Source organism: Denticeps clupeoides, chromosome 17, assembly GCF_900700375.1.
Source record: "Denticeps clupeoides chromosome 17, fDenClu1.1, whole genome shotgun sequence".
Taxonomy (NCBI): Eukaryota; Metazoa; Chordata; class Actinopteri; order Clupeiformes; family Denticipitidae; genus Denticeps; species Denticeps clupeoides.
Window position 1 is genome coordinate 10,233,956 of NC_041723.1, and position 26,430 is coordinate 10,260,385.

A 26,430-nucleotide genomic window follows, 5' to 3' on the forward strand; every position below is an offset into this window, starting at 1 on the left:
GCGCGCGCGCGTGCGCGCTCCCGCGCTCGGAGGGTCGCGCGCACACGGCGCGCCGCGACCAGACAGCGGCTGCGCGCGCGCACGCGACGGGCATCTCCGCGTGAAAATGCGAGCAACGTAAAAATAAAATAAAAAAAAAGCCAGAAGGCGCGCCGGGAGCTTCGCTGCCGACACAAATCCACCCGTTCGGCATCTCTTAGTTATTAAACCTTTTTTTTTTTTTTTTTTTTTGGGTGGGTGGGGGGAGGCTGGAGGAATATGGACGTTACCGTAACCAGGAACGCGCTCTGCTTTCTGCTCGCCTGGCACATAGGTAAGGAGTTCGGATGCTCTGTTCCAAAAGTTCGCTTCAGCACGAATCTGGTTCGTTGCATTCTTTTATAAAGGGACTCTACACACTTTTTCGTTCTGTTTGAATGTAAAAGGCTTTTTGGAGTAAAGGTAAACTTTTTTTTTTTTATCTATATATGTAAATATTTCTACAATATAATAAAACAGTCCTTGACTAGGAACTGAGATTAGTCAAAACAAACAGGCCAGTAGTCTGCATTATATACTGTAACAGCATTTTCCTTTTTATGGTGTAATCTTAGCCTTGCCTTTGTGTCCTTACGGGCAGCTGGAAGAGAAAGAGATGGCCAGCGCGAGTTCTCAAGTGGCCCCATATAATATCGTTTTCTGCTTCAATTAATACGTTTGCCCGCGTCGGGCGTCCGGCATTTGTCAGGTCCGTCACTCGCGAATGGGACCTGTCAGACGTGAATGGGGGGCTTCGCCACGCTGGTCGGGGGAACTCTGGGTTATTACTAAGTCAAGCGCTTTCTTTCAGCACCCAGACAAGCAGCGATTTGGTGAAAACGTAGCACCGGAGTGAATGGAGCTCCGTCGTCGCCGCCTCGCTTTCTCTCTCCGACACAGAACTTATAAAATTTACATTTACATTTACAGCATTTACCAGACGCCCTTATCCAGGGCGACTTACAATCAGTATTTACAGGGACAGTCCCCCCCTGGAGCAACTTAAGGTTAAGTGTCTTGCTCAGGGACACAAGTGTAGTAAGTGGGATTTGAACCCGGGTCTTCTGGTTCACAGGCGAGAAATAAACTAAATGTCACAGAGAGCTCATTGTATTCGCTCTAGGATGATGGCAAAATTAAGTAAAATGATTTTTAATGACAGGCCTGAATAAAATGACCATTCCTAGGATGAATAATTTGAAGTTAAAGTAAAGCCTCCCGGTGTTGTGCATCTTGCTTTGGTCTTATACACCCCACCTCCTCGGGGACACATAACCACGCCTCGTTTAAATGCTCGATAATGCAACCTTGGGGGAAATTAATGGTGAATCTGAGAGCAAGTGGCCTTGTTACAGACCGAACGCTAGCAGTTGAGTGGAAATGCCGGGCTGCCGGAATCCTGGCGTTGGCTGTATGTCGGTTGTATGACCTGTCAATCAGGTGTCTATTAAGACAGGTGAACATCAGCAGCACTCGCCTTGCATGCTTTCACCTGTGTTGACGTGCAGGGGAACACACACCCTGACCGCGTTTTTCTTGAAAAATGCAAAGTCTCTTAATCCCTTAAAGGCACAATGTGCATGTTTTTTACATTAAACTTTAAAAAACCTAAATAATCAAAATGAGATATTTTACAATACACCAGAGAGGCAAGGCAATAGTACCTCTGTAGTAAACATGACTTACTGAACCTCCATTACTGATTTCCTCTTGCGGTGATGGCAGTTTAGAGGTTTGTGTGCTGAAGTAGAAGATTTGTAGATGATTTGATTATCAATTATTTATTTTCTTGGAATAAGATGTTATATGTAAAAGTGGACATCATATTGCATCTTCAAGCATTTGTGTTTGCCACTATAATCCTGAAAAACCATGAAAACTATTTACTCATTTCTTTTATTGTTTTTCCTATACCTTCTTTTTTCAATGTGCTCTCCTGATCGAATCTTTGACTTGCTATCTCGCTCACTTCGGCTCTTCACTTTTCCAGACTCCATGCCCATTTCTGGCAGTTGGTGGAAAATAGTCGGGCAGCAGGGCCAGTTGATGACCAGATTAGTTGGTATTAGGCTCAAGCGCATTCATCGAGGCTGCGAGGCTGGTCCTGCCTCCTGAATCGGGTGGAGGGAGTGGCTGTGAATGGGTGATGGGGAACCGCAGCTCAGCCCCAGCGAGGCCCCGGGCCCCCAGACCCGCCGTGAATTATGCTGTCAGCTGCATGATTTGTTTTGTGTGCGGGCTGGCTAGAAGAGGGCTGGCCTGTGTTCGCAGGGGTGCATGGAGCTGCGGGGTGGGATGGGGGACCCATTGTCCACAGCTCTGTGAGTGTCACACTCAAACAGGCTGCTGATTTGTCATAGCAGCTCTGGAGCAGCTCGGGATGCTGTCCTATGGTGGAGCTGGAAAGGCCTGTGGGAGCGTGACTGTGTGTCTAAACTACAATGACATGAAGTGTCTCACCTCTTTAAAACCCTTATTTCTACAAAGATATTTTTTTCTTTTCTCTTTATTAATTAAATCCTTTTTTAGATCCCCGTCTTTTGCTCTTGCCAACTTTCTTCGTTACCATGTTTGGTGTGACTGGTGACAAACTCTGCTGGTGGACCTGTGCCAGGAGGGTCTCTGCCCCTGACTGGCCACTTAATTAATAACCAAAGTGGACAGGGGTGGCCTGAAAGGCGTGCTTGCATCAGGCCATTAGATTCCCAGTAGATTCCCATAGAGTAGCTAGAAGAGAAAAACCTGCATCTGTGGGTGTGTGGTCCAAAATACCCCAAGCTGTTGGCAAAAGTCTTGGGCAAATCCTGATTTTTTTGCAATGTGACAGAACTCCATTTTGCTTCTCATCCACAGCAGTGGGGCAGTTCAGGATTATTCAGATGCCTGATGTACAGAACATGTGTTTTGAAACTGTGCCGAGTGGGATACTGTTTACTGGAGCTTTATCTACTGGAAAAATACAGTAGTCTGTATTTTCAGGTAGATCAACAGCATGGAGAAGAAATAGAGTGGACAGGGTATATAAATGGAAGACACATTAGCAAGACACGGGCGTCGTTGTCTTTCACAACACTGTCCTGAATTACAGGAGTGTGTGAATGGCTAACTAGAGGAAGCGGTTGTGCAAAAGACAGGAGTGTCATTTGTGCACACGCCTCTCATAATGAAGGGTCTGAAAAGCCATTTTGTTGCAGTTGCTGTCGTCCAGAGTGTATTTTTTTACCACGCTTTGCTTATTTTCTTCTGTGAATAGTGCTTGACTGAGAGCTCTTCATGTCAACCATGCAATAATCCTGCAAAGTGCGACTCTTGTCACTCGTGCATATAAATCACATACATGTGTTACCTGTAGCGGATTCTTAACATTTCACAATATTGTGCCGTTGAGTGATTTTCTCAGGAGAATCTTGTAGAAGACTTCTTGTAAGGAATCTCATAGTTGAATTGTGGTTAACTGAGGTATTCGTGCCAATTCCTTGTTTCAATACATTTTGTAGGTCATGTTCAGGATTGGTGCTACAGTGAATGGGGTTAAGCAGAAAATCTAAAACCCACAATTGCTGTCAAGATCAGTGTTTAATGGTTTAAATAGTTTTCTATGTTTGTCCTGTTGTCTTAACAAATGAAACAAACTTGGTTTCACAACAGATCATTTATAAAACTGACATTTTTAGAAAATTGTTGCTTTTAATTGAAGCCTTGCACTTGGCTCTTGTGATAACATCTCAGGTTGAGTCAAGGACAAAAGCCTCCCGGGAGAATTCCCCATCAGAAAATCTGTCCCCTTTTCAATTAGGTTATCGCTCTAAATAGCTGCTCGCTGGGCTCCTGAGGCCATCAAGGAAATAACATGAGATCTGCGGGGGTCTTTAATGAGTCTGATACTGCCAGTTAATCCTGTCCACCCTGCCTGCACCGTATGGTCAAGAGAAAATGTCTGTGGATTAGATCAGGTGAAAAACTCCAGCTTTATTTTCTGAAACCTCTCTTGACGACTAGGAAGGCATACTTTGCATAATAGAATTATAGTAGCGTTATACTAACAAAATTTGCCGGCAATAATATGTAATTGATATTATTTTACAGACCCTTGATATATGCAGTATATGGCCATCTTCAGACTTTTATAAGTCCCACATCCACACTAATTGCTTACACTGAATTTGAGGTGTTACTTTTAATTGCTACAAGTACCAGAATAACAAGTGAACAGTGAACAGACTAAGGCCAAATTGAGACAATCGGCAGCTCTTCTGTCTGTGAAAACTCTCAGATGTGGTGTTTTTAGCTGAGCGCCTATTTAAATCATACTTTTTCCACTCAGTGGTGCTTTAGTTCCATTTGCTGGGTTAGATTATTCCCTGTCTAGACCTACTTGTGCCAAAGTGGCCGACACAGACCCCTGTTTAAAATGGATCCTTTATGCAGGTGGCAATCATCTTAAAACGATTGGTCACAGTTGAGGATGAGACATTTTTTGTGCGCCTCATCAACAGCTCATCTTCACTAGGTTTTATGAGCGGCTAGTGCCAGGCACAGACCTGGGGTGTCTGGCTGCCTGTTGGATGTTTCTAGCTGTCACTTTATTTTCTGTGCCAATCAATCACGCTCTGCGTGAAAGCACCCTTAAACCATGTTGTTGATGGAGTGCCAGTTCCCAGCAGAGCAGTCTGAAGAACCGTAAAGTTCAAAGTCACTAAATCATGATTTCCCATGAGGAGGCTGATTGTTGTGGGCTGCCCACTTAAGAGCAGGTTATCTCAGACTCTTTAGCCAAGCCAAGCTTTCTACAAAAGCTTCAATTATTTTAAGCATTTTTGTTTGTACGTTGATATGTACATTTGCTAAATGAAAAAATGAATGCAATAATGAATGCAAAGGCGCAGCACAGTTTTATGCATAAAATGTGAAACATATGAGAATGTACATTTGAAAGACACAATATCAATTAAAATCCATAAAATCCAATGACCAATGGTTAAGCTGATTACATCATAAAGTTGGCTGTTTAAATCAAAATTACTTGGAGAAAAGCAGAAAGTGAATTTACTAGCCTGCTAACCTGCTAGCTAACATCACTGAGAAATGCACAAGGTGATAATAACATACTGTAGCCTCACGTCATCTGCTCTACTGTCATAAATGTCGAAAGCAGCCCATTATCAACAGAGAGTCAGTCAATTGAACATCAACACAAGTAAATGTTTCTCCCGCAACAATTCGTTTCGTTGTCCCACCTGTCTGTCAAGCTATGGTCAGTGTCAGTTTGAAAACCATTGAAAAAAACTGGTTACAAGTTACATGCTTTGGGAGGTAAATATATAAAATATATTAATAGCTAGCGCACTGTGCTTTTGGCTGTGGCAGTGCTTTTGAAGTTGGTGATTTAAAAATCACCAAAATCCGCAGACCTCTCTGGTGAAGTGCTGACAAAACTTGATGGCATAAATGTACCAAATTTTACCAATAGCACCTTTAAACTATGTTATATTTTTCTACACCGTGCAACATCACCATACACCATGCAAGTCGCTCGGGATAAAAGCGTCTTCCAAATGATGTAAATGAAAGTGAAGTGATTGTCATTGTGATACACTGCAGCACAGCAAACAGTGCACACAACGAAATGTGTCCTCTGCTTTTAACCCATCACCTTGGTGAGCAGTGGGCAGCCATGACAGGTGCCCGGGGAGCATTGTGTTGAGCATTGTGCTTTGCTCAGTGGCACCTCAGTGGCAACTTGGCGGATCGGGAATCGAACCTTCTGATTACCGGTCCTCTTCCTTAACCGCTAGGCCACCACTGCCCCAAATGTACATGCGAATGTTATTCTAGGGAGAATACCGTTTATTACACAGACATTTTCAACACACTTTGACTAGAAGCCATTGTATGGACATTGCAGTAGGTACCCTGTCCCACCATGGTCATTGTTTACCTCAGGAGTTCCCATTAACTCATCTGAGCCTCAAGTGAACCTGAAGGCTCCATGTCCATCTGCCCTCAACTATAGCCAGATATCCAGACCCAGATTTCCTTAGGCTCAGTCATGTCGTTTGTCCCCTTCACACATTAATAGAAAAATATCAGCCAATAAATAAGATTTACCAGCCTTTTCTAAACATTTAAAAAAAAAAGCCAAATGACAATACTACACTGAATAGTTATTTCTGAATGCACCTTAATGAATATTAAAAGTGTCACATCAAAGTACATTAAAAGTGTTGATTTAAAGTGTTAAAAAAGTGGGTAAAGAGCTGAACCGTGGTACCGCTGTAGCTTTCTCAGATTACCCTTTGTCTAAACACTGGGCTCTAAGGGAGCTCCTTGTTTAAAACATCCCTCAAGCAGACTGTAAATGTTTACAGACCTTTCACTGTGAGGGCAGTGACTAAGCAAGAAAAAAAACTCTTTTTTCTTCTTCAGGAAGTTGGGCTGAAGTATTGCTAATAGCCTACGACAAGGGGGATTGTGTGGGAGCCTCGGAAGCTGGTGGCCTGGTGGAAAAGTGGACTGGTGTGTGTTGTCTGGAGGGAGACTCTGAGAGAGACAGATCAGGCTCGCAACACTACAAAAATGATATAGGCTCACACAAAGCTGAAAAGGGGGTGCACTGATGGTGTGTCCATGGTAATGGCAGAGAGACTGGGAGAAGTCACCATGGCCGGCGGCCCGCTTGTTTTCTGGGAGTCGGGTCTGATGTCTTCTGAATGCTGATTCGCTGGAAAAAGCCTGTTGGCCGTGATTACAACTGAGAATAGGCAGAGTTGCTGAGATTGTGTAGATTATATTGATTAATGTTGGTGTCAGGTACAGACCAGGGAATCATTTGATTGGTTTGTTTCATAAAAAGTAGTATGATGCACCTAAATTTGACTTCATCTGAAGGAGTTTTATTTATTTGGAAATGTATATTGAGATTACAAATGAGATTGAAATTCTTAAATGTCAATCTGTCCTTACATTAAAAAATTAGAAATGCAACTGATTTCAGTATTTCATTGTCTTCAAAATAATATTATTTTTGAACAAGACATATCAGGTGCATCTTTAGTGACAGTCACTCTGCATAAATCAAAAGGTGCATAAATCAAAGTTCATTCTAATACTACTAATACTACTACTAAAAATACTACAAAGGATGTAGTGAATCTGCTGCTGTGATGACTGCACTCGTACATAAGCTGGCACATGCATGAAATTCTGCTTGCAGTGTGTGTGGTTGCATCGCACTTAATAAAACAGTCACTTATATTTGTATTTCTAAGATTCTCTTGTCACAACATGTTGAAAGAGAGGCCTATTCTTTTAATCACAATCTTCTAACCCATATCTACTTAGCAGAAATATGAGCAGATTTGTGAATTTCTTTCTTCATATATCATATAGCAGATTCATTCAACATACACAGGGGTGAGCCAGTAAATAGAGCTATTAGAAAAATAATAAATAAGAGTTCAGAAGATATACAGACTTAAATGCTGTAATTGCTGGAATGCAATAGGACGTAAATTATAGGTAATTTAGGATGTAAATTATAGGTGAGTGCAGTTGTTAGATTAAACAAAACATTTTTACGTTGACCACTGTGATGTAATCTTTTATAGTTTTTTTATTGATAAGTGTTGTGCTGTGACATTTTTACATTGTCACATGTACAATATTGTGAAGAACTTGTCATAGGATGTCACTGTCTTGTCAGCAGAAATGAACATTATTAACTGATGTTTGTGTTTAGCTTCGCTATGTTTTTTTTTATTCTGGTAACTGTAGAACTGTGATCCATGTTAGAAATAGTTGCTGTGAAGTTGAAAGTATATGGATAGTTTCATATGCAGCCGTTACAGTCTTGAGGTCAGGGAGTAAGTATGCAGGATAAATAGGGGTAAGCTCAGCACTTATTGGATTTCTCTTTTAAAAGACACAAGTGCATTTCAGGGATACAACAGATTTCCTCCTCTACCGCAGCTTAGCCACCCATTATCCATTATGTACTAACAGATCTCACTCAGGGAGAAGCTTGTATATGAACTTTGTACACCCATTCTTTCTTTATGGGCCCTTCCTTACTGAATGAAGTTCAGTTCTGAAGGCCTTTGGGGTTCTTCAGGGGTTGGAGTTGTACCCTGACAAGTGGACTTGTACTTGAATAGACTTCTCATGAAAGCCATTCAGCCGGCCAGGCTGTAGTGCACACTGTCCTAGGCCTAAATACCTCTGTAATTTGCTCTGTGTGGTTCAGTTTTTATATATTTTATATGTTGGATATATTAACGTTAAAGAGCCCAACACTGACCATACTTTAAAGTGGTGTGGTTGTGTAGCCCTGTAATCCATGCCCATATCAGTGTCTGATACTGTTTTAATCTTGAGCTGGTCAGTTGTAAAGCAAGCACACTTCAGAATAAACATTCCTACCCTCCAGTGTAATTGGCCACATTTAATCAGAACTGCTCACGTGAGACCATATTCCCATTTCCCAGTGTCTCCCAGGGTTGCACTAAGCCTCTTACTCTTTCAGCATCTTGACAGTGTAATGATGCAGATCTGTGGTTTAACAAGACAATTAGGCAGTGATAGTATCTGCTTGGTAGACATATGGTTCCAGTGGCCTTTTTTATGTTTGGAAAAGGCAAACACTATTGGTTGCAGGGTTATTAGGTGTCCTTCACAATGCATTGTCATAGCAACAACAAAACATAAATCAATCTAAATAAATCCTCACATAACTAATTAATCATAATAATAAAAGTGAAGTGATTATCATTGCGATACACTGCAGCACAGCGCATGGTGCACACAACTAAATGTGTCCTCTGCTTTTAACCCATCACCCTTGGTGAGTAGTGGGCAGCCATGAAAGTTCGCTTCCTTAACCGCTAGGCCACCACTGCCAAATAAAACGAATTCTTTACGCCACTTTGTTTTAACTTTAATTATTAGCTTTGTTAGCTATCCACACAAAAGCATATTTTGAATCAAATATCCCGTCAACATTTATTAAGAGTCAGGGTGTAATCTGCATTTTGAAGATAGCACCCATTTAGTGAAGGACACCAGCTCAGTGTCAGGCACAGACAGCTGTTGCTTTGATCAGCTCTATTTGCAGCACCTTACCAGGCTTTGAGGAAACCAAAGCCCCGCGGCTGCAACGCTGCCAGACAGGTAACCTGTTGACTGAACGAAACCGAATATCTTTGCTTCGGAGAAAAACAATCAGACTGGCACCGTGACTACAGCAGGAACACTTGCAGTGCAAGTGCATGCACTGTGCTGCAACACACTCCATGACATGCTCGTGTAGGGTGGTAGTAGCCTAGTGAACCAGAAACCCAGGTTCAAATCCCACCTACTACCACAGTGTCTTCAGTTTGTTTTACATATAGTGAACAGTGTATTATTGAATGTTTACCTCTCGAGTCCTGCTGTTGTCTGCTGAATTGCTGTAGACTATGGACATTTTTAGGCCTTTTGTACAAAGTGAACAGTGAATCGGATTGTATATTTGTTCAGGTGCAGCAGCTAAGCCAGATACGAGACCTCCAGTCGGAATTTGCTTTCCCTTATCAGATGGCCTCTGAAAAGAGAACGCCATGTTATGGAGACAATAGTACGACAAAGCTGTAGTAAACTGACCCTACGCTGTAATTCTCTGTTGATACCAAATAGCCCAGACCTACTTTCCGTCTTCAATTTAGTTCATAGAGTAATATATCCTTGCTTGTTGTACTGGCAGAGCAAGTGGAAAGGTGTTTTGTGTCCATGGCATTGTAATTTATATTGTTTTCATTCATCCTGTGAATGAAGGAACCTTATTCTGAAAAGACAGAGCGATGGTGTACTTAAAGAGACACCTGTCTTCATAACATAAAATGGGTACAGTGGTGGTGGCTATTTGATCTTCTCTCAAATCCATGATGCTTGAACTGGGACAGTGTCAAAATAATTACACAATCCAAGTTTGCACAGTAATGCATTTTAATTAACACAAAAATAAACACACAAACACCTTTCCCCCCAAAGCTAGTCACCTATTTGCATTTACATTTATGGACCTTCTGCCTGAAGTAGCTGGTTTAAGAGTCTTGCTCAAGGACACAATGGTAATAAGTGGGGTTTGAACCTGTGACTACCACATACATTATGTAACTGGCTAAAACTATGGACGTACAGGGTTGTGGATATGCTGACTGTAATTTAACCCTTATGGGTAAAATGTAATTAACGTAACTTTTTTTAATTACATTTTTTTAAAATTATATTTAAAAAGCATAATGTATGTGGTAGTCACAGGTTCAAACCCCACTAATGTCCTGTACTTGTGGTGAATCCCTGTGAAATTCTCCTTTTGTACCCAGTTTTGTAAGTCACATTTTCTCTTGGGGAAAGGCAGCATCTCAGGAACCCGTAACCAGAGCATAGTGCTGAAGCTTTCTGTTTTTTTTTTTTCCTCTGAAATTTGCCTCAGATCCCCCCTCTTTCTTTCTTCACGTTCCGTCTGACCAGCCCATTTGTCTTTTACTGTCTCATTGCCAGTGCCTGGCATCAAGATCTGAAAGAGAAAGAGGGAGTGAATGAGTAAGATAATGGCAAAAGATAAAGTTACAGGTTCCTTCTGTTGTTCGGGTGAACACTGTATACCAATTGTAATTTATTTGTTCATTTACTCCTAAATTGAATTTGACCCCAAAAATTACATACATTGCGTACATGAGATCACTTTTTCTACCTTGAAACCAGTGTGTCCTTGTTGAATGTTGTGTCTTTGGTGATTAAAAACTTCACCAGTACTTGTAGTCCCATTTCATTGAATTCTTGAATCCTTTGAATCCATTTAAGGACTGGGTTGAAAACGTTGGTTCTCACAGACCTCTGTGGCATTTAATTCATATTAGGTATACATAGGTAAATTTTTAGTTTAGAGATCCATCAATTCTCCCATCTATCATATATTTCCATCATATATTACAGAGACAAAGAATAAAAAATCTAAAAATCTTTTCTTTTTCAAAAGTGGACCTCGGCCATGGATACAATTCCAGATCTCAGAAGAAATTTACAGAGAACATTGACTGGTCTTATGCTGGTGAGTATGGCTTTAAATGGCATCTTTCTTATTTTCCTGTTTATCTTTTACCTTGTGAGGTCACTTCAGCATAAATGGTCTGTCAGTAGGAATACTATCAGTAGGAAGAAAACTGTATCGGAATGTTTTTGCTAGTTTTAAACATTGAAAGCTACACACCTGTCTTTGTGAGATGTACAGTAGTTTATTTTCAACCCGGTCTGGTCGCAGCATTCTAAGTTGGTCTGATTTAGATGTCACCATGTTTAATGGTCATTGTCCGAGCCGGTGTTACTCAGGTGACTGTCTACGGTAATTAAATATTTTAATCCAAGTCTGTGTGGCTCGATCAAGTCGGGTACCCCGGGTCCAGTGTGTTTTTGCTGCTCTGGTCTGCTCTTGTGTTGCACCATGACCACGTAGTAATGTTGTTTCGCTTTTATGATGTACTATGCACATAGGACAGAAATGACAATAAACCCACACTACTACCTACTGTCAGTGTGTTACCAGTGACTGGTAGTGATGATACTACAAAAAGGAATGTAACTGTACATGACTGCACAATGCCAAACAATGCCAATCATCAACTTCATCGCATTCAGTGGAACAAACCCACACATATCTGGACCCCCCTGATTCCCTGAATCCAGAGGCAGCTCTTTTTAGAAAGTAGGCCAGATTTGGTATCGAGTTGCCTGTTTGGCACATTTTCTGTTGCCAATCTGTGATATTGTATGCCAATGATTTTGGCTGAAGACACCGGCCACTGATATTGAACATATTTCAAAGCATTTTCATTAGGGAGTACACCTAAATAAAGATAAAAAACAAACCCAGGAGAGTTGAATGGAGAATGGGAGGAAACATTTTTCTTTCTTTCTTTCTTTTTCTTTTACTCCCTCCTTCTCCTCGCCTTGCCTTTATGCAACATAGGCGCGTCAAAACAAACCAAATCTGGGTGACACATGAGTTGGCATAACAAAAGGGGCATTATGGGGCCAGGCTGTATGCAGACGGGTGGGCACAGGGTGGCAGATGGGGCATTGTTCCCCACTAGTGTCCTGAATGTCAATGCTATCCTGCGCACACACACCCCCTGCACTCTTTTAGTCATATTGCATAATTTTAGTGCCAACTGTCTTCTGAGGGACACAAACTTTTTGTTTTTTTTACTTGTCTGAGGTTGTAACACAAATTAACATTATGCCAGTGTAAAACACACTGTAGTAATTGGCCTATTGACCTCTTGTCTGCAGTGGGACTTGAATTTGGACTCTCTGTGATGATATCTACATTTGGATTCAGTCGGAGTTTCAGAGATTGCATGCATATGCATTTGGGGTCCAGCATGGAGAACAGACATTTTATCTGCTGTTACCAGTAGTGATCGTACAAGTGTCATGTGTTGTTGTGGTTTGTACACTGTAGTGTTACAGTGTGTGTGGATGTGCGAATGTGTGTGTGTGTGGAATGTTTTAAAATAAGTAGTGAGGCATGAGTAAGTGAATTTCCATGTGAAAGAACACACTTCAACACAGACCAAGAGAGAGAAACTAGTAGGAAGGGTACTTCAGTGGCAGTACTTTCACACTTGATCATCTGACCCAGAGGCAGCTTCCTCTTTGATGGTCCTGGATCAGCTCAGTCCCTGCTTTTAACCCCCAGTGGGATGAGTCTCATGCAGGAATCTGGTGGTTTTCAATAGTATGCAAGCTGCCTTTATAGTCAATTCATATTACATATGAATGTAAATATTATGAATTATATTGAAAATCAATTTGTACTTCAGCAGCCTGAAATAAAACCTTTTTGCATGTAGTCTTGAATATAAATTAAGAATATAAAGTTCTAATTGATTCTACATTTATAACATTACTTATGAGACTGGCAATGTTCATTATCATAATTACCTTCTGTGGCTTGTCAGTCATGATGTGTCAGTCTGATGTGGGTAGACTCTCATGTGACATCAGTATGATGAAATGTGAATTTTTCTGATTAGTTTTAGTAATTCTGGTCTGAATTAGTTAACAGTTAATGCATTTGCTTGTATGTGTGTGCATACATGTATAAAAACTCTTTCTGCAACAAATGAGGACTGGTAAATGGACTAGACAGGTTCATTTACTGAAGAACACATGTACCGATAATGCTGGGTCAGTTGGTATAGGCATGATGGCAGTTTCTTGAGCAGGACCACTTGGCCTACAAAAAATGTAGTGCTTCCAATGATGGTAAAGGCAAGCAGGAAAAAGATTGATGATGTCATATATATGTAGTGTGAGGTGTCATGTGGTTTCAACAGAGTTTATGAGAGAACCATTTGCGTCACTCCACAACAAGCATGCTAATTCTGCAGACTTCTAGATGAGAAAAATTCAACATGGTTGATTTCATGTTAGTTTCATCACAGATTACTTCAAATAACAGTAAACAATAAACTGGGCCTTTAATTTTACTTCTATAACTACTAAGTATAAAATAAATAAATGAACCATTTATCTAAAATGACTTCAAGGTATATTAGTTATAGTGAAATTGTCATTAAGGGGATTAGTTTATTTTTTTCAGTCAATCTAGCATAATTCCTCTTTAAAAGTACAATCCATGTTGGTGTTTTACTGGAAAAAATGACTGGCTTTGATGCTCTCTTGGATTGTTTTTGGGGTAAGAGAGACTTCAAGTACTGTATTACTGTATCCAGAAATCAGGATCATAAATGTCAAATTTCCATTAAACAACCAGGAAAGCATGCAGTAGAAGAACAGGTGATGTGTTGCAGGCTGTAGCTTCTGCTGCCGTGCTGTAGCCGAGAACGTTTGGCAGCATTGACATGCTAATGGCCTTGACCTAGAACCAAGGATGACCTCATTAATCTCAATTGTTTTGGGGCTAAATAGGCGCCCCCAAAAAGGACCCCCTGGATTAAGATCCTATTGTATCATTGAATTAATCTAATAGTGTACCTGTCATACTGCATGTTTGCAAGTGTGGGTTCAGGGTGGATTTGTTTCTGTTTTTTATCCTGTTGCTTCTTTATATGCTAGTGTTTAACTTACCCTATTAATGTAGGAGAAACTGTAAAACCTCGGGCAGCTGAACATCAACACCACAGCAGCACAGATGACCTTACATGTAACATTCTAATGTGGCAGGAACCCTTAACCAAAACAACTGGGCCAAGAAATACCCATCATGCAACAATGCCAAACAGTCACCCATCAACATTGAAGAGGGGCTGACACAGGTCAAAGTTCAGTTCCAGAAGCTAGACCTAGACGGCTGGGACCAAATGACCTCTAGCGATGCCACAATTAAGAACGATGGAAAGACGGGTAAGAATTTTCCTGTGAAAGGTTATATTTCATGTGCATATCTTTAAAGACATGTATGCAGAGATTTGCTATGCATGTACAGTAATACAAACCTTCTCTGGGCCTAAGTTACAACATGATATCCAATTTGGCGATAGTTGTCTTTTTAAGGTGTGTAATTGATCTCCCTTATATATGTATTATGTTTATGAGGATGTAATGTAATCCTGGTTTGTAGTGGCCATTGACCTGAATGGTCAGTTCTACATCAGTGGAGGAGGACTGAGGTCTAAGTTTAAAGTGGGGAGAATCACCTTCCACTGGGGCCACTGCAACGCCTCCTCAGATGGCTCAGAACATGGCCTCAATGGAGTCAAGTTTCCCCTGGAGGTAAAGAAATGTCTTTCTGTGCTGGAGAATACAACAGCACTTTGATACTGATCTTCATATAAGATAGCATTATATGTTTTGTGTTCATCAATTCAAACCCTGACATCAACACTAATACAAGTATATCATAATAAGGCAACATTAAAGAGCCTATGTAAGAAAAAGCTGAAATTACATATGTGTAACAAAGCTATCATCATGTATGCTTCAGATGCAGATATACTGTTATGAGGTGCCTCGATATAAATCTATAGATGAAGCCCTGCGTGATGGAGGGAGGATCACAGCCCTGGCTGTGTTGTTTGAAGTAAGTGGGATTTTTTTTAATTTACGGAAGTGGCCTTGACTTATAGCCTTCCCATGTTAAGTGCGTTACTGAATAACACAATAGAAGTTGCAGGACTTGTAAGTGTTGGGTTCAGAAAAAGTTGGTTGATCACCCTAAACCTTAGGTAAGGGTACTTTGCGAATAACACCACACATTTTCCAAGGAAAATTTCACTGTCACAGTCATTCCTAAGGGGATTTGTCAACCTAAAGGTTAAAGCTTAATCAAACGAGAGGAACAGAAAGAGACAAGATGAAAAAACATTAGACCTGTTCAGACTTGTACAGTCAGTACATAGGTGGGGTGGATCCTCATTCTGATGTTGGAGTTTATGAAAGACCTCAAGCCGCAAAAAATAATTAAGCATATGTGCACAAGTGAGCATGCTTGTGTGATGGTATAATCCCCAGAGTTGTAAATTCAGGGCATGGGTTTAGACTACCTGTAAAATCCTGAATGTAAGAGATCATTATATTATGAACAGTATAAATAAATGAATCTCAGCAAATTTGGTACATGGTATCTTTGGAATAGATGCAAATGATGAATTTTAGGAAATATTTGATTTGTTTTAAAAATAGATATTTACTCTTGTACTGAACATAACTATTACAGATGAGAAGGTTACCATTGTGTCTCTGACTGTCCCTGTAACTACTGATTTTTTACCTGTGGTATATACTACTGTGATAGTAGTTGAAACAGGTTAATCTAGTTGTAAATTCAGCTGACTGACTGGTATTTATTTGACAAACCCGACCTGGTGATTAAACTGCCCTGTTAATGAGATGAAAATATGTTGTTACACCTTGATTGATTCAGCAGACACGGTAGATACCCTAGAGACACATATTAATACAATGATTTTATTTTTAAAATCTGTCAGAACGACTTTTGTCAAATCGTCAGGGTGGAGTCCAAGGGTTATTATTAGAGATCAAAGGGCTGCTCTTTTGCCTGAAAAAAAACCCAGTGACGTTCTTACTTGTTTTTCATGTTCTGTGTGTGCCACTGCCTAACCTTAAAGGTCAAAGTCACAAACCTGAACCCTCACGAGCCATCACTTACAAATGCTGCCACTAATGTAATATGTACTGATAGATTGGAAATTTTTTTTTAAATGGCCGTGGTTACATGTATGAGTTTCTTCCACCAAACTCCAGGGTGCTTTTTCCTCCCCTCCGTAGACTAGCTTCCAGGACAATGAGGACTACATGCCCATCATCGAGGCCGTCAGCGGCGTCAGCCGCTATGGTATGTGGACCACAGAGTTGTTGTCTAGTGTCTGTTTGGTATGTGTTAACCTGCAAAATCTAATTATAGAAGCTAAACTCTGTTTTCTCACATATCCTTGAATGAATAACCTGAATATTTCTTCCACAACCGCTCGTATCTTTGTTGTAATGTAATGGTAAACGTCAAACGTTGAAGCAACTCAGTGTTTTTTTTGCCCTCTGGCCTCACTTATCTCTCCAGGCAAGAACAGCAGCGTCGGACCGTTCTCTCTGCAGGGCCTCCTGCCCAACTCCACAGACAAGTACTTCATCTACAACGGCTCTCTGACCACGCCGCCCTGCTCGGAGACAGTGGAGTGGATTGTCTTTAAGAACACCGTCGCTATCTCTGAGACTCAGGTCTGCGCCTCTCCCCACATGGCAGAGAAGCCCTAAACCCTTCAACTTTTACACAAACCCTTTTTGACACGTGGATTAAGTTTTTAGGACGAAACTCTTTTCCCTCTGTCAACATGTGTTTCGTTTTGTTTTGGTGTGCGTCTGCATGTTCTCCGTGACAGAATATTAGCAAAAAAGAAAAAACAGAAAAGAAAAAGTGCACATGGGCTGCCAGCCATTGGATGATGGATTGAATGTACATGTCAGTCATCAAAGAAAATTGCCAGAGGGATCACTGACAAAGACAAATACACACACACACACACACACACCCACACACCCTCAAAGCCATTAACTGTTCACATCCTGTTGTTGTCTGTAACCATAGACTCGCAGTAGTGACTGTGATCTTTTGAACAGCTGTAATGATAAGGTTGCAAGGTATTATCTCAGGTATGTTTCAAAGGGGTTATACTCTATTGTGCTCTCTTTTGCTTCTCTTGTAGCTTTTGCACTACAGTCAAGGAACCAGTTCTACAAGAAAGTGTGCTTTAGGATGAGATTTAGGATGAATCACTGATCAGCACCTTAATGCTGTTATTAATACAAATATGTTGAAACAATGCTTCAGCCAGGTAATGTAGCTTGCCAGTTCACCTGCTGTGAAATGCAGCACATTCATGAGCACAGTATAGGCATAATATGGCACTGCCTGCAGGGGTCTGGATTGGGCACTGACACACTCACTGGACTAAGTAAACATGGAAGTGCTTACTGACAGATTGAAGGCTTGTTTTATTTTATTTATTGGGTCTGCAGTATTTTAAAGTCTAGATTTAAGGATTACTAGTCATTTTAATGATATTTAAGGCCTTATTTTTTGGAAACTCAAATTGAGGACATTTTAAGGATCCGTGGAAACCCTGCTGTGCCCTCTGTTCTCTCGCCCAGAACTAATGGGTCGTGCTGCAGGTGATGCGACTTTGTCATTTTTGTGAGGAGCGGGTACTTGTGCGTTTGGCCAGTATAATCAGACAGTATGTTCTAGGTCCATTGAGACCCTTTTTCTAAATGTTGGACAGGCTGCCCACTGCTCACACAGGGTGATGGGTTAAATGCAGAGGATACATTTCACTGTGTGCATCATGTGCTGTGTATCACAAGTGACAATCACTTCAACTTTTAACACTAACCAACACTATGTCAAAGCCATACCAACACTATGTATTTACTGGTGTTTTTCTGTTTACTGGTCATCTATTCCCCACTAACTGGGAAACATGAGGGGATCTTCTGAAACGCTCCAGTGTGGACTGGAGCTATTGGATTACCATGTTGTGACTGGCTGATAAAATGTCTCGAGTGGCGTCTCTGTCTTTATATGTCTGATGTTTTGCGCTGCCTTCAGATCTTTGCATAGCCTTCACTTCAATCCAGAATATAAGAGAACTAAATAGCTGATGTTTTATCTTGGGATTTTCACAGTGAATTAAACCTCCCTTGTTCGGAATTATATGATGTCTCGTTTGTTTTACACATGTTGCAAAAGTTCACACTCCATAGCAGCATGTGAAATACAGTCATGTGGGAAAACAAAACTCTTCCTTTGCTTTCCTGGAATGGATGACTCGGTGTAAATGAAAATTTGTTATGTAAGCTGTGTGGTTTTTACCTGATACGTGAACAGGTTTTTGGTGTGAAAGGGGATAAGAGGGTGCGAAAAATAAGCTCATTAGCTGAAAGCCATGCCATTCCACTCAGGCGAGTTTTGCCTGAGGTCTTCTGTGAATTAAACAAGAAGGTACGCTGGGTCAATGAGACGTCAGTGTGTCAGATGGTCCAGAGAGATCTTGTGTGGTGTCTGTTTAATGTTCCTGATATGTTACCCCGATATATTGTGGTATTGGACACAATTACAAAATTGTCACAGTAACAATAAGACTTATTTGTGTAAAGTCGTTTACACAAAGTACAGAAAAGTAATTGATGTAATTGCTATGTATTGCAAAAAATGAGAGATTATTTAAGATCTGATCACTTATTTATAATAGGCCAATCAATTTAGTGAGATAATGGGATCTGGATAGTACTGCATGACGCATAATCACGGCGTCTATCTTAGATGGACCATCGGTTATCAGAACACACTAATTATGTTTTTTTTACTGTCCATTATACCTGACTGAACAGTGCAGTAAGTCTGCATGTGTGGATTCAACACCTATTCTTCTCTGCTCTGTGGTGTGATGTAGCTGGAGGTGTTCTGCGAGGTGATGACCATGCAGCAGGCTGGCTATGTGATGCTGATGGACTACCTACAAAACAACTTTCGGGAACAGCAAGATCAATTCATGGGCCAGGTCTTTTCCTCCTACACCGGCACTGAAGAGGTGCTTGTTCCTGGTGAGTTTGTCACACTCCCACACGCTCACTGAAGCTGCTTGGCACTGTTAAACACTGTTATCTGCCGCACACTCCACAACCGGCAATACAAAAAAAGACATATGTAAAACTGACTAATAGCTATAAGGTGAGATGTGTAAATATTAACCATTGACACCATTAATAACCACAGCTTCATTGAAAGACAATGACAGTCTGGGTGAAGCTTTCATTTATATAGAATTTGATTGGTTCATGGTCCCAGATCTGTGTGTATTTATTATCACACATTGGCTTTGAACATGGCTCAGCTAAACCAGATTTTTGACCAATAGAACTGGAAGTTCTGAGAACGTTTTAGATCTGCACAAGTCCAGGAGAGTCCAGGTATCATACCTCAGGTCATCGCTTTTTTACTAATCCTGTAAAGCCTCTACAAGCCATCACTTGTCTTACCCGGATTAAACAGTTACCCCCTCAAGGCGGCGTTGATTGTAAATAGCATGCCATGCATAGTTTGCATTGCGTCTACATTGGCGTGTCAGTAGTAAGACACATCTCCATGTGTTCAACCCTAACCCTCATCTTCTGCCAACGTGGTGCTTTTCTCCATGCTTTTCACAAGCAAACTCATTCACTGACCCACTTTTACTGCAGTCATCTTCACAAAGAGATGACTGTTAGTTAGAGAGAAGTGTTTGAGTTTTGCCTCTGGCAGGTTTATAGAATAATCAGGTCTGTGAAGTTAAGTTAAGATAAGATGTGGTTTGTGCTGCACTCTGGTGTTGACAAAGGATAACAGATTCTTCTGCCGGGTCTTATTCATGAGATTCCCTTGTGTTTTTAGTAATAATGCAATTGGTTATTAATATATCAATGAAATTATTAACTCTAAAGTTAATAGTGAGCTCTGTCTTGGTTTCTCGAGAAACTATATATTCTATAGTCACTGTTTAAGAAAATATCCTTGTGACCAGATACATCTTTACCCATTGTCTCAGTCTTAATTTAAATGGTCTGGAGTCCTCCTGAGACTCCAAATCCACCCTAATCTGACCCCCTCTGTTTGTTTGTGATCTTCATCTTCCTGCTGGTTAGTTAATCTCTTCCACTGAGCACAGATGGTGAACTGTGGGCTCAGTGTTGGCTTCAGTGTGACCTGTCGCTGCTTACTGGATTGGGGACCCTAGTATCCAGACGGGCAAAGCTTCTCTTGAATGGCCTCTGTCGTGGGCATTTGTGTAATGGCTCCCCTGTGCTGCAGTTTGCAGTTCAGAACCGGAGAACATGCAGGCCATTCCACACAACTACACCAGCATGCTGGTGATCTGGGAGAGACCCCGCGCAGTGTATGATACCAACATCGACAGGTACTCTGTCACCTATCACCATGCCCATGGAGAGGACGCACCTGTGCTGGAGTACCTGACTGATGGAGACCAGGATGTGGTAAAGACCATGGCACTTTTATATTTGGAAATGTTCTGCTGAGGTTGAGTAGATATTCCAATGTTGGAAAGTTTGGTTTAATGACAAAAGAAATACATAACTTCAATAACCTTCACAAAATCTACCTCTGCTCTTCCCCACCAGGGGGCCATAATTCTGGATCTGTCGCCCAACACCACCTATGTGGTTCAGGTGGTGGCTGTCTGCACCAGTGGTCTGTATGGCCGTCCGAGTGACCAGATGACTGTGGACATGCCTGTTTATGACCCTGGTAAGACTGAGCATGCCCAGAGACACCGTTTCTACGGAGATTAATTTCACCCCCCCCCCCCGTTATGCCCCACACCTCTCTCTCTCTTCAGACTTGCCCCAGTGTAAAGAAGCTGTCACCTCATTATAGTCATCTTTTGCAAACCAGTATTTTGTAGGCCTTCCACTGTTAAAAATGAGAATACAGGGGATTTAGGTAAGTTAGTCCTAAATTTGCTAATCTGTCAGTACATTAACTTTACAAAAAATTGCAAGGTCTAAATGTATGAAAACCTGATAAGGGTCCTGAGGGTACAAAGAATGGTGCTTGTTGCCTGTTTTTCAGTTGTGGCCTTTTTTCTTTAAACCTCCTTTCTTTACTCCACTACTCTTGTGTTTTTTCCAAATCTCTTTTTTTGAGGGGGAGGGAAGGAGGGAGTGTCTTTCACTGTATTCTTCCGGGAACAGATTACCTTCTTTGACATTAATCTTTTGCTTTCCCACAGAAAATGTTATGTGTTGGTAATGTAAACATGTGTGATTTCCATGTGTCAGTATTATTCTTTTTATTTAAATTAGATATTTTTTTTTACTAATTACAATACGAATGTACACCAGATGTGTATGAAAATCAGCTGCACATGTATTTGTTGTTTTTTCCAATACCAATAATAAACTAATTTTGGTAAAATATAATCCTGTGCATCATATTTCACTGTATTTCAATATCCATGTGCATGACTGAACTGAAAAGTGTTTTTGTGAACTGAATGAGAAATGAAGCAGACTAGGAATCTGACGCGCATGCACCAGACATGATATTTTACTCCCTAGACTTAAACAGCACACTCAACATGATCATAATGTTCTCATGTTTAAAGTAACCCTTGCTCCATGCTTCCTACTCCTGTATAATTGGCCTGCAGCACTTGCTCCATTCTGTGTAAAGTTAGTCAAGGTAAGCGCCATGACATCTCCAGCTCTGTGCATGTCCTGTGTGAGGAACTGTCCACGTGCATGTGGGTAGCACAGCTCCCCCATACTGTTCTCGTGTGATTGTGACAAGCCTGCACAGACCTGCCGATGCTTTCTCACTGTGTTTTTTCTACCGTTTGACCCAGAAGAACCCCATGTGGATGACCCTGTCCAATTCCATATCTCTGTTTCTTACTTTTTAATTCTTCCTACATATTCACAAAGTTTGCTGAACGCATAATGGCTCATTAGTGTAAAAAGTGAAATCAGTGATCCCAAATGTTAGCTACTCATAGGTTGTCACAGCCTTTGTGGATATTGTGCTTCAGAGAGCTGAAAGCACATCTGTGGTTTTAAATAGATTGTGTGTCTTTATTACTTTCCTTTAAGGTATAGTACTAAATGTAAAATGTTTTTTTTGTAAACCCCGAATGGTTTTCTACTTTTAGTGTGTGTGAATTTGTGTATTGTTGTGAGTTTTTCATTAACTTTCCTAAGCTTCCTCTTTCACATACACGTCCCCCCTGAACTTGAGGGGGTTTATTCTTCAGGGTTTACTGTATAGACTGTAAGATTATTAGATTTCTAATTGTAATTGATAATTGTAATTGTAATTAAATATTATTATTACTGATCTACAATATATGTATGAATTAAATAACATTTGGATTAATTAGACATAAAATTGGTCTAATTAGTCCACTTTTTACCTTGACAACCCTGTGTTTTCTCATATTAACTTTTAATCATTTTTTATTTCAGAAGAAGATGATTCTGATGACATGTTTGATTTTGAAGAAGAGGTAAAACTTGAATTCAGATAATGTACTTAAATGTATTTATTTTCATTTTTACCACTTTTGCCAGAAAAATTACAAGCATGTCAAAACATATATTTTGATCTGAACTATGCATTACATAAATGCTTAATATGTCATGTATGTTGTAGTCATGTTATAACAAAATGTGTGTTTTGAAGACATGCTTTAGATTTGAATTATGTTCAATTATGTTCATTAGATGGATTTTTCCTTAAAACTTGTTCCTTGAGTAAAATTTACATGATTAACATACATAATAGCAAACAAACTAGCAAGCATGCAAACTGAACAAGCATGGCTAGACTGGTTCCCTATTTTGGTATTTAACCAGTCTTTTCCATTCTCTTTTCTGTTTTATTTTCACTAGTTTTACTATCGAACCAATCCATTTGGGGTCAAACCAAGCCAAGATCCAGTCACAACAACAGTCCCAGCACCGGTCATCACAACAACTACATTTCTAGCACAAGATATCACAACATCTACAGCGACACCACAAGTCATCACAACTACAAGCACAGCTCCCATCACCCTCAGATCAAGCACACCACTGGACACCACCACAGAACAACCCACCACACTGTCAGGTGTCTCTGCTCCACAGTTGGTCCCAAAAGGGCGTGGCTTTCCAGAGTCAACAGATGAACCGAGCACCACAGTCATTACCACATCTGCCTCTACATCAGCTTCAGAAGACAGCACTGCAGCAGGCAAGAGTGCAGCAGTGGCCTTTGGAGAAGTTTTCAGTGTTACCACCTACACGTCTGCAGCAGTGACGACTTCGCAACCCCGCCCTGAAGCCACTTCTTCCCAAACTGGTGTAAAAGAGGACATGGGGCCAGGAGCTCCAGAGACCACAACCACTGACCAAATGGAAAGTGTATCAAACATCATCCTAGTCCCAGAAAGCTCGCCCACAGCTTCCTCAGTCCCCTTCTCACCAGAAGTCCCGCTGCAGCCTACCAGCCCTGGTGAACGTTTCCCCCCTCTTACAACAACCAGCTTCAGCGTCGCTCTCTCACACACCACCCAGTTGGTGTCCAACGGTGAGAGTGCTGTCCCCACGCACCCCACTGTGTGTGACACTGCCACTCCGCTCTCTTGCCTGCTTGTGTCCTCTGTGTCAACCCCTGCCCCCGGTCATGTGCTGTCTGAGTCTGCAGCCAGCCTGGACCCCCTGCATGCTGCCACCATGCTGTCGTCTGCTGGCACCCTGTCCTTCTCCCCGTCCCCGTCCCCGCCTACTCCAACTCTCACTTCTCCCTCCCTCCTTTTGTCTCCTTGGACAACAGACCTGACCTTCAGTGGTGATTGTGGTGATGGTGATACTGGTGAGGGTAACAGTGATGATGATAATGGGAGTGATTATGATGATGATGATGATGATAATAATGATGATGATGATGATGATGATTATGATGGTTATGTTTTGTCTGGTTCATCGTCTGTGTTCTTGGGTGATCTGACACTTGTACAAAGTAACACCGTCTCCCTTGTGACTCTTCCGGACTCTTCCGGCATGGTGCCGCCGCAGTTGGCGGAGTCAGACTGGACACCTCACTTTCCACATCCCCGTAGCACCTACCCTGCCTCTACCCCAAGCCCTCTCACATCCCTCCAGCCCTCACTGCCCTTCTCCACTAGCGACTACGTTCTGGTGGCGGCGACTCCTGACTTCACCCCCTCTGTCTCAGGTAGCTTTGAGGAATCCACCCACGTGGCCTTTCTCTCACCACACGTCCTTAGTGGGAGTTCTCTGCATGCCTCTTCTGTCCTCCTGCTGCCCTTCTCCATCTCCAAACAAGGCGGTGGAAGCCAGTCCTTCACTAGCGTGGTAGATCACCCATCTTTATCTTCACCTTGGCCCTCCAGTTCCAGTCCTCCTCCGGGTGAAACGTCAGTCTCAGCGCTGCATGTTGGGGCCCGTCTGTCTCCTTCTGCTGTCTTTCCCACGTCCTCCTCCCTGTCCTGTAGTGACCTGCCTGTTTCTGTTGCAGCCACCGACAGTGTCCAGAGTGTCCCACCTCTCACCCTCCCTACCCCGTCCCCCTCAGCCTCACATCCCATCGAGGCGACCTCGGCAGTCCCCTCGTTCAACATGGAGGGGCATGTGGACAGCAGTTCGTCAGGCTGGGCCTTCGTGGACCAGGAAGGGGAAAGGGGTCTGGCATCAGCCTCGGGAGATGAGGGTTCACTAGCCCACCGCCTCATGTCTGTCAGTCCCACCATTTACACCACCACAGTTCCCACATCCGAGGAGACAGATGAAAATGGAGATGAGCGCTCCTCTTCCTTTTACTTTGAGAATGAGATCGTCACAGAAAGTACCGTGACAATAGGGATGAAAGGACGTTCCTGGGCTCTGGGTGGAACAGAAGAAGAAAGTGGGTCGGGCCAGGAGAGCCTCGTAGACAATGAAACCTCTTCTGATTTCAGCATCCCAGAACGCACAGAGAGGGATTCCGAGGAAGAGGAGCCTGTTGCAGGTAAAACTTAGGCCACTCAGAAAATTGCAGTCAGTCACTCTCCACAAGAGGGCGCCATGTTAACCACTGGAGCTCTGCAGTCCACCTCTCGGGGTGCCTGTGCTGCACACCAAAGATGAAGACAACTTCTTGAGATCCAGAGCAAGTACTTAAGCAACTTTGAATTGCTCACTCTGCAACAAACAGACAAAATTATCCCAACACTGATGCACTTTAAAATTATGGCAGATGAGAAGGTAAGGTTTGGATTGACCTGCTGTGGGAACATCATCTAACACCCATGGAAGTTTCTGATGACCAGAACTGATTCTGACAGAACAATATGTTCTCAAACCCATACCCCTCATCAGATGTGTGTAATGTCTGCATGTATCACAATAGCATCTATTATCATGCATAACCTGCTATATTTAAATAATCACTAAGTATATAAAGAAAACGGGGGTTGTCTCTTGTCACTAAGATGCGCTATTACCTTGTAATTTCCTATAACCACAGATGTCCATAGTCTGTCCTGTCTGTGACATAATTATAGCTTTCAGCATGTCCCAGTGGTATCACTTTACAATATCAGATCTTAATTTCTGAAATTTAAAACTGTTTAACTGAAGAAACAGGAAGTAAAGAATAATAAACAAAATGTAAACTTACATGAAAAAAATATACAAGTTATCAAAACCTTTAGAGTCCATGTGTAAAATAAATCAAATGTGTATCCTCATCATTTTGCCAGAAGAGGGCAGCATAGTTCTTCTTGTATAATTGTGTCACAGGGTTTCTTTTGGGTGAAGGTCAGTTTAGTGGTTTTGGATTAGGGTCAGACAGGTTTGATCTCAAATCAGTCATGAGGGACACAGACATTGACAGCTGGTTGGCTGGATGGTCTGTTCTATGTGAACAGGTCAGATTACACACATTCATACATGATTTGATTCCAGAAATGACGTTCATGGCACCGCATACTTATATATTTAAACAAGTCACACATCTTAATATGAAAGGAGACAACCCCTGAGCTGTTATGTCATGTTAGACTTGAAATTATTATGTGTATGTACTTTGCATGATATGTATAAAACATAGGTTCAGTGCTGCCTATACACTAACATGCTTTTGCTTTACTTAGAACTAGTTTCTTATTGGAAACTCTTATTTTCATATAATTTAGTTGCATTGACACATGTGATTTTCTGTTATTGCAAGTTGTGTATTGCATGTTTATTTGTTTATTAGTTTTATGCTTTTTTTCCTATATTAACAAATAACACATTATAACCTCCTAACATCTCCAGTATAGAAGAAGCATGAGCATGTCTGACTATAATCATCATCATCAC

At 41.5% G+C, this 26,430-nt stretch overlaps 1 protein-coding gene across 7 annotated transcripts in view; it reads left to right on the forward strand.

Annotated features, from left to right (window-relative positions):
- Positions 1-247: 247 nt before the first annotated feature.
- Positions 248-26,430, forward strand: part of ptprz1a (protein tyrosine phosphatase receptor type Z1a) — a 38,525-nt gene continuing 12,342 nt past the window's right edge. For 2 of the 7 annotated variants that reach the window (XM_028957418.1, XM_028957420.1), the window contains exons 1-12: positions 248-313; positions 11,033-11,104; positions 14,242-14,421; positions 14,639-14,790; positions 15,002-15,097; positions 16,306-16,372; positions 16,595-16,752; positions 18,984-19,134; positions 20,378-20,562; positions 20,707-20,833; positions 22,549-22,589; positions 22,975-25,093. In XM_028957418.1, the coding sequence (XP_028813251.1) occupies positions 259-313; positions 11,033-11,104; positions 14,242-14,421; positions 14,639-14,790; positions 15,002-15,097; positions 16,306-16,372; positions 16,595-16,752; positions 18,984-19,134; positions 20,378-20,562; positions 20,707-20,833; positions 22,549-22,589; positions 22,975-25,093 (3,403 nt within the window). In that variant the 5' untranslated portion in view covers positions 248-258. The remainder of the gene's footprint in view (positions 314-11,032; positions 11,105-14,241; positions 14,422-14,638; positions 14,791-15,001; positions 15,098-16,305; positions 16,373-16,594; positions 16,753-18,983; positions 19,135-20,377; positions 20,563-20,706; positions 20,834-22,548; positions 22,590-22,974; positions 25,094-26,430) is intronic. The other 5 variants (XM_028957422.1, XM_028957421.1, XM_028957423.1 and 2 more) reach the window with 5 other exon arrangements.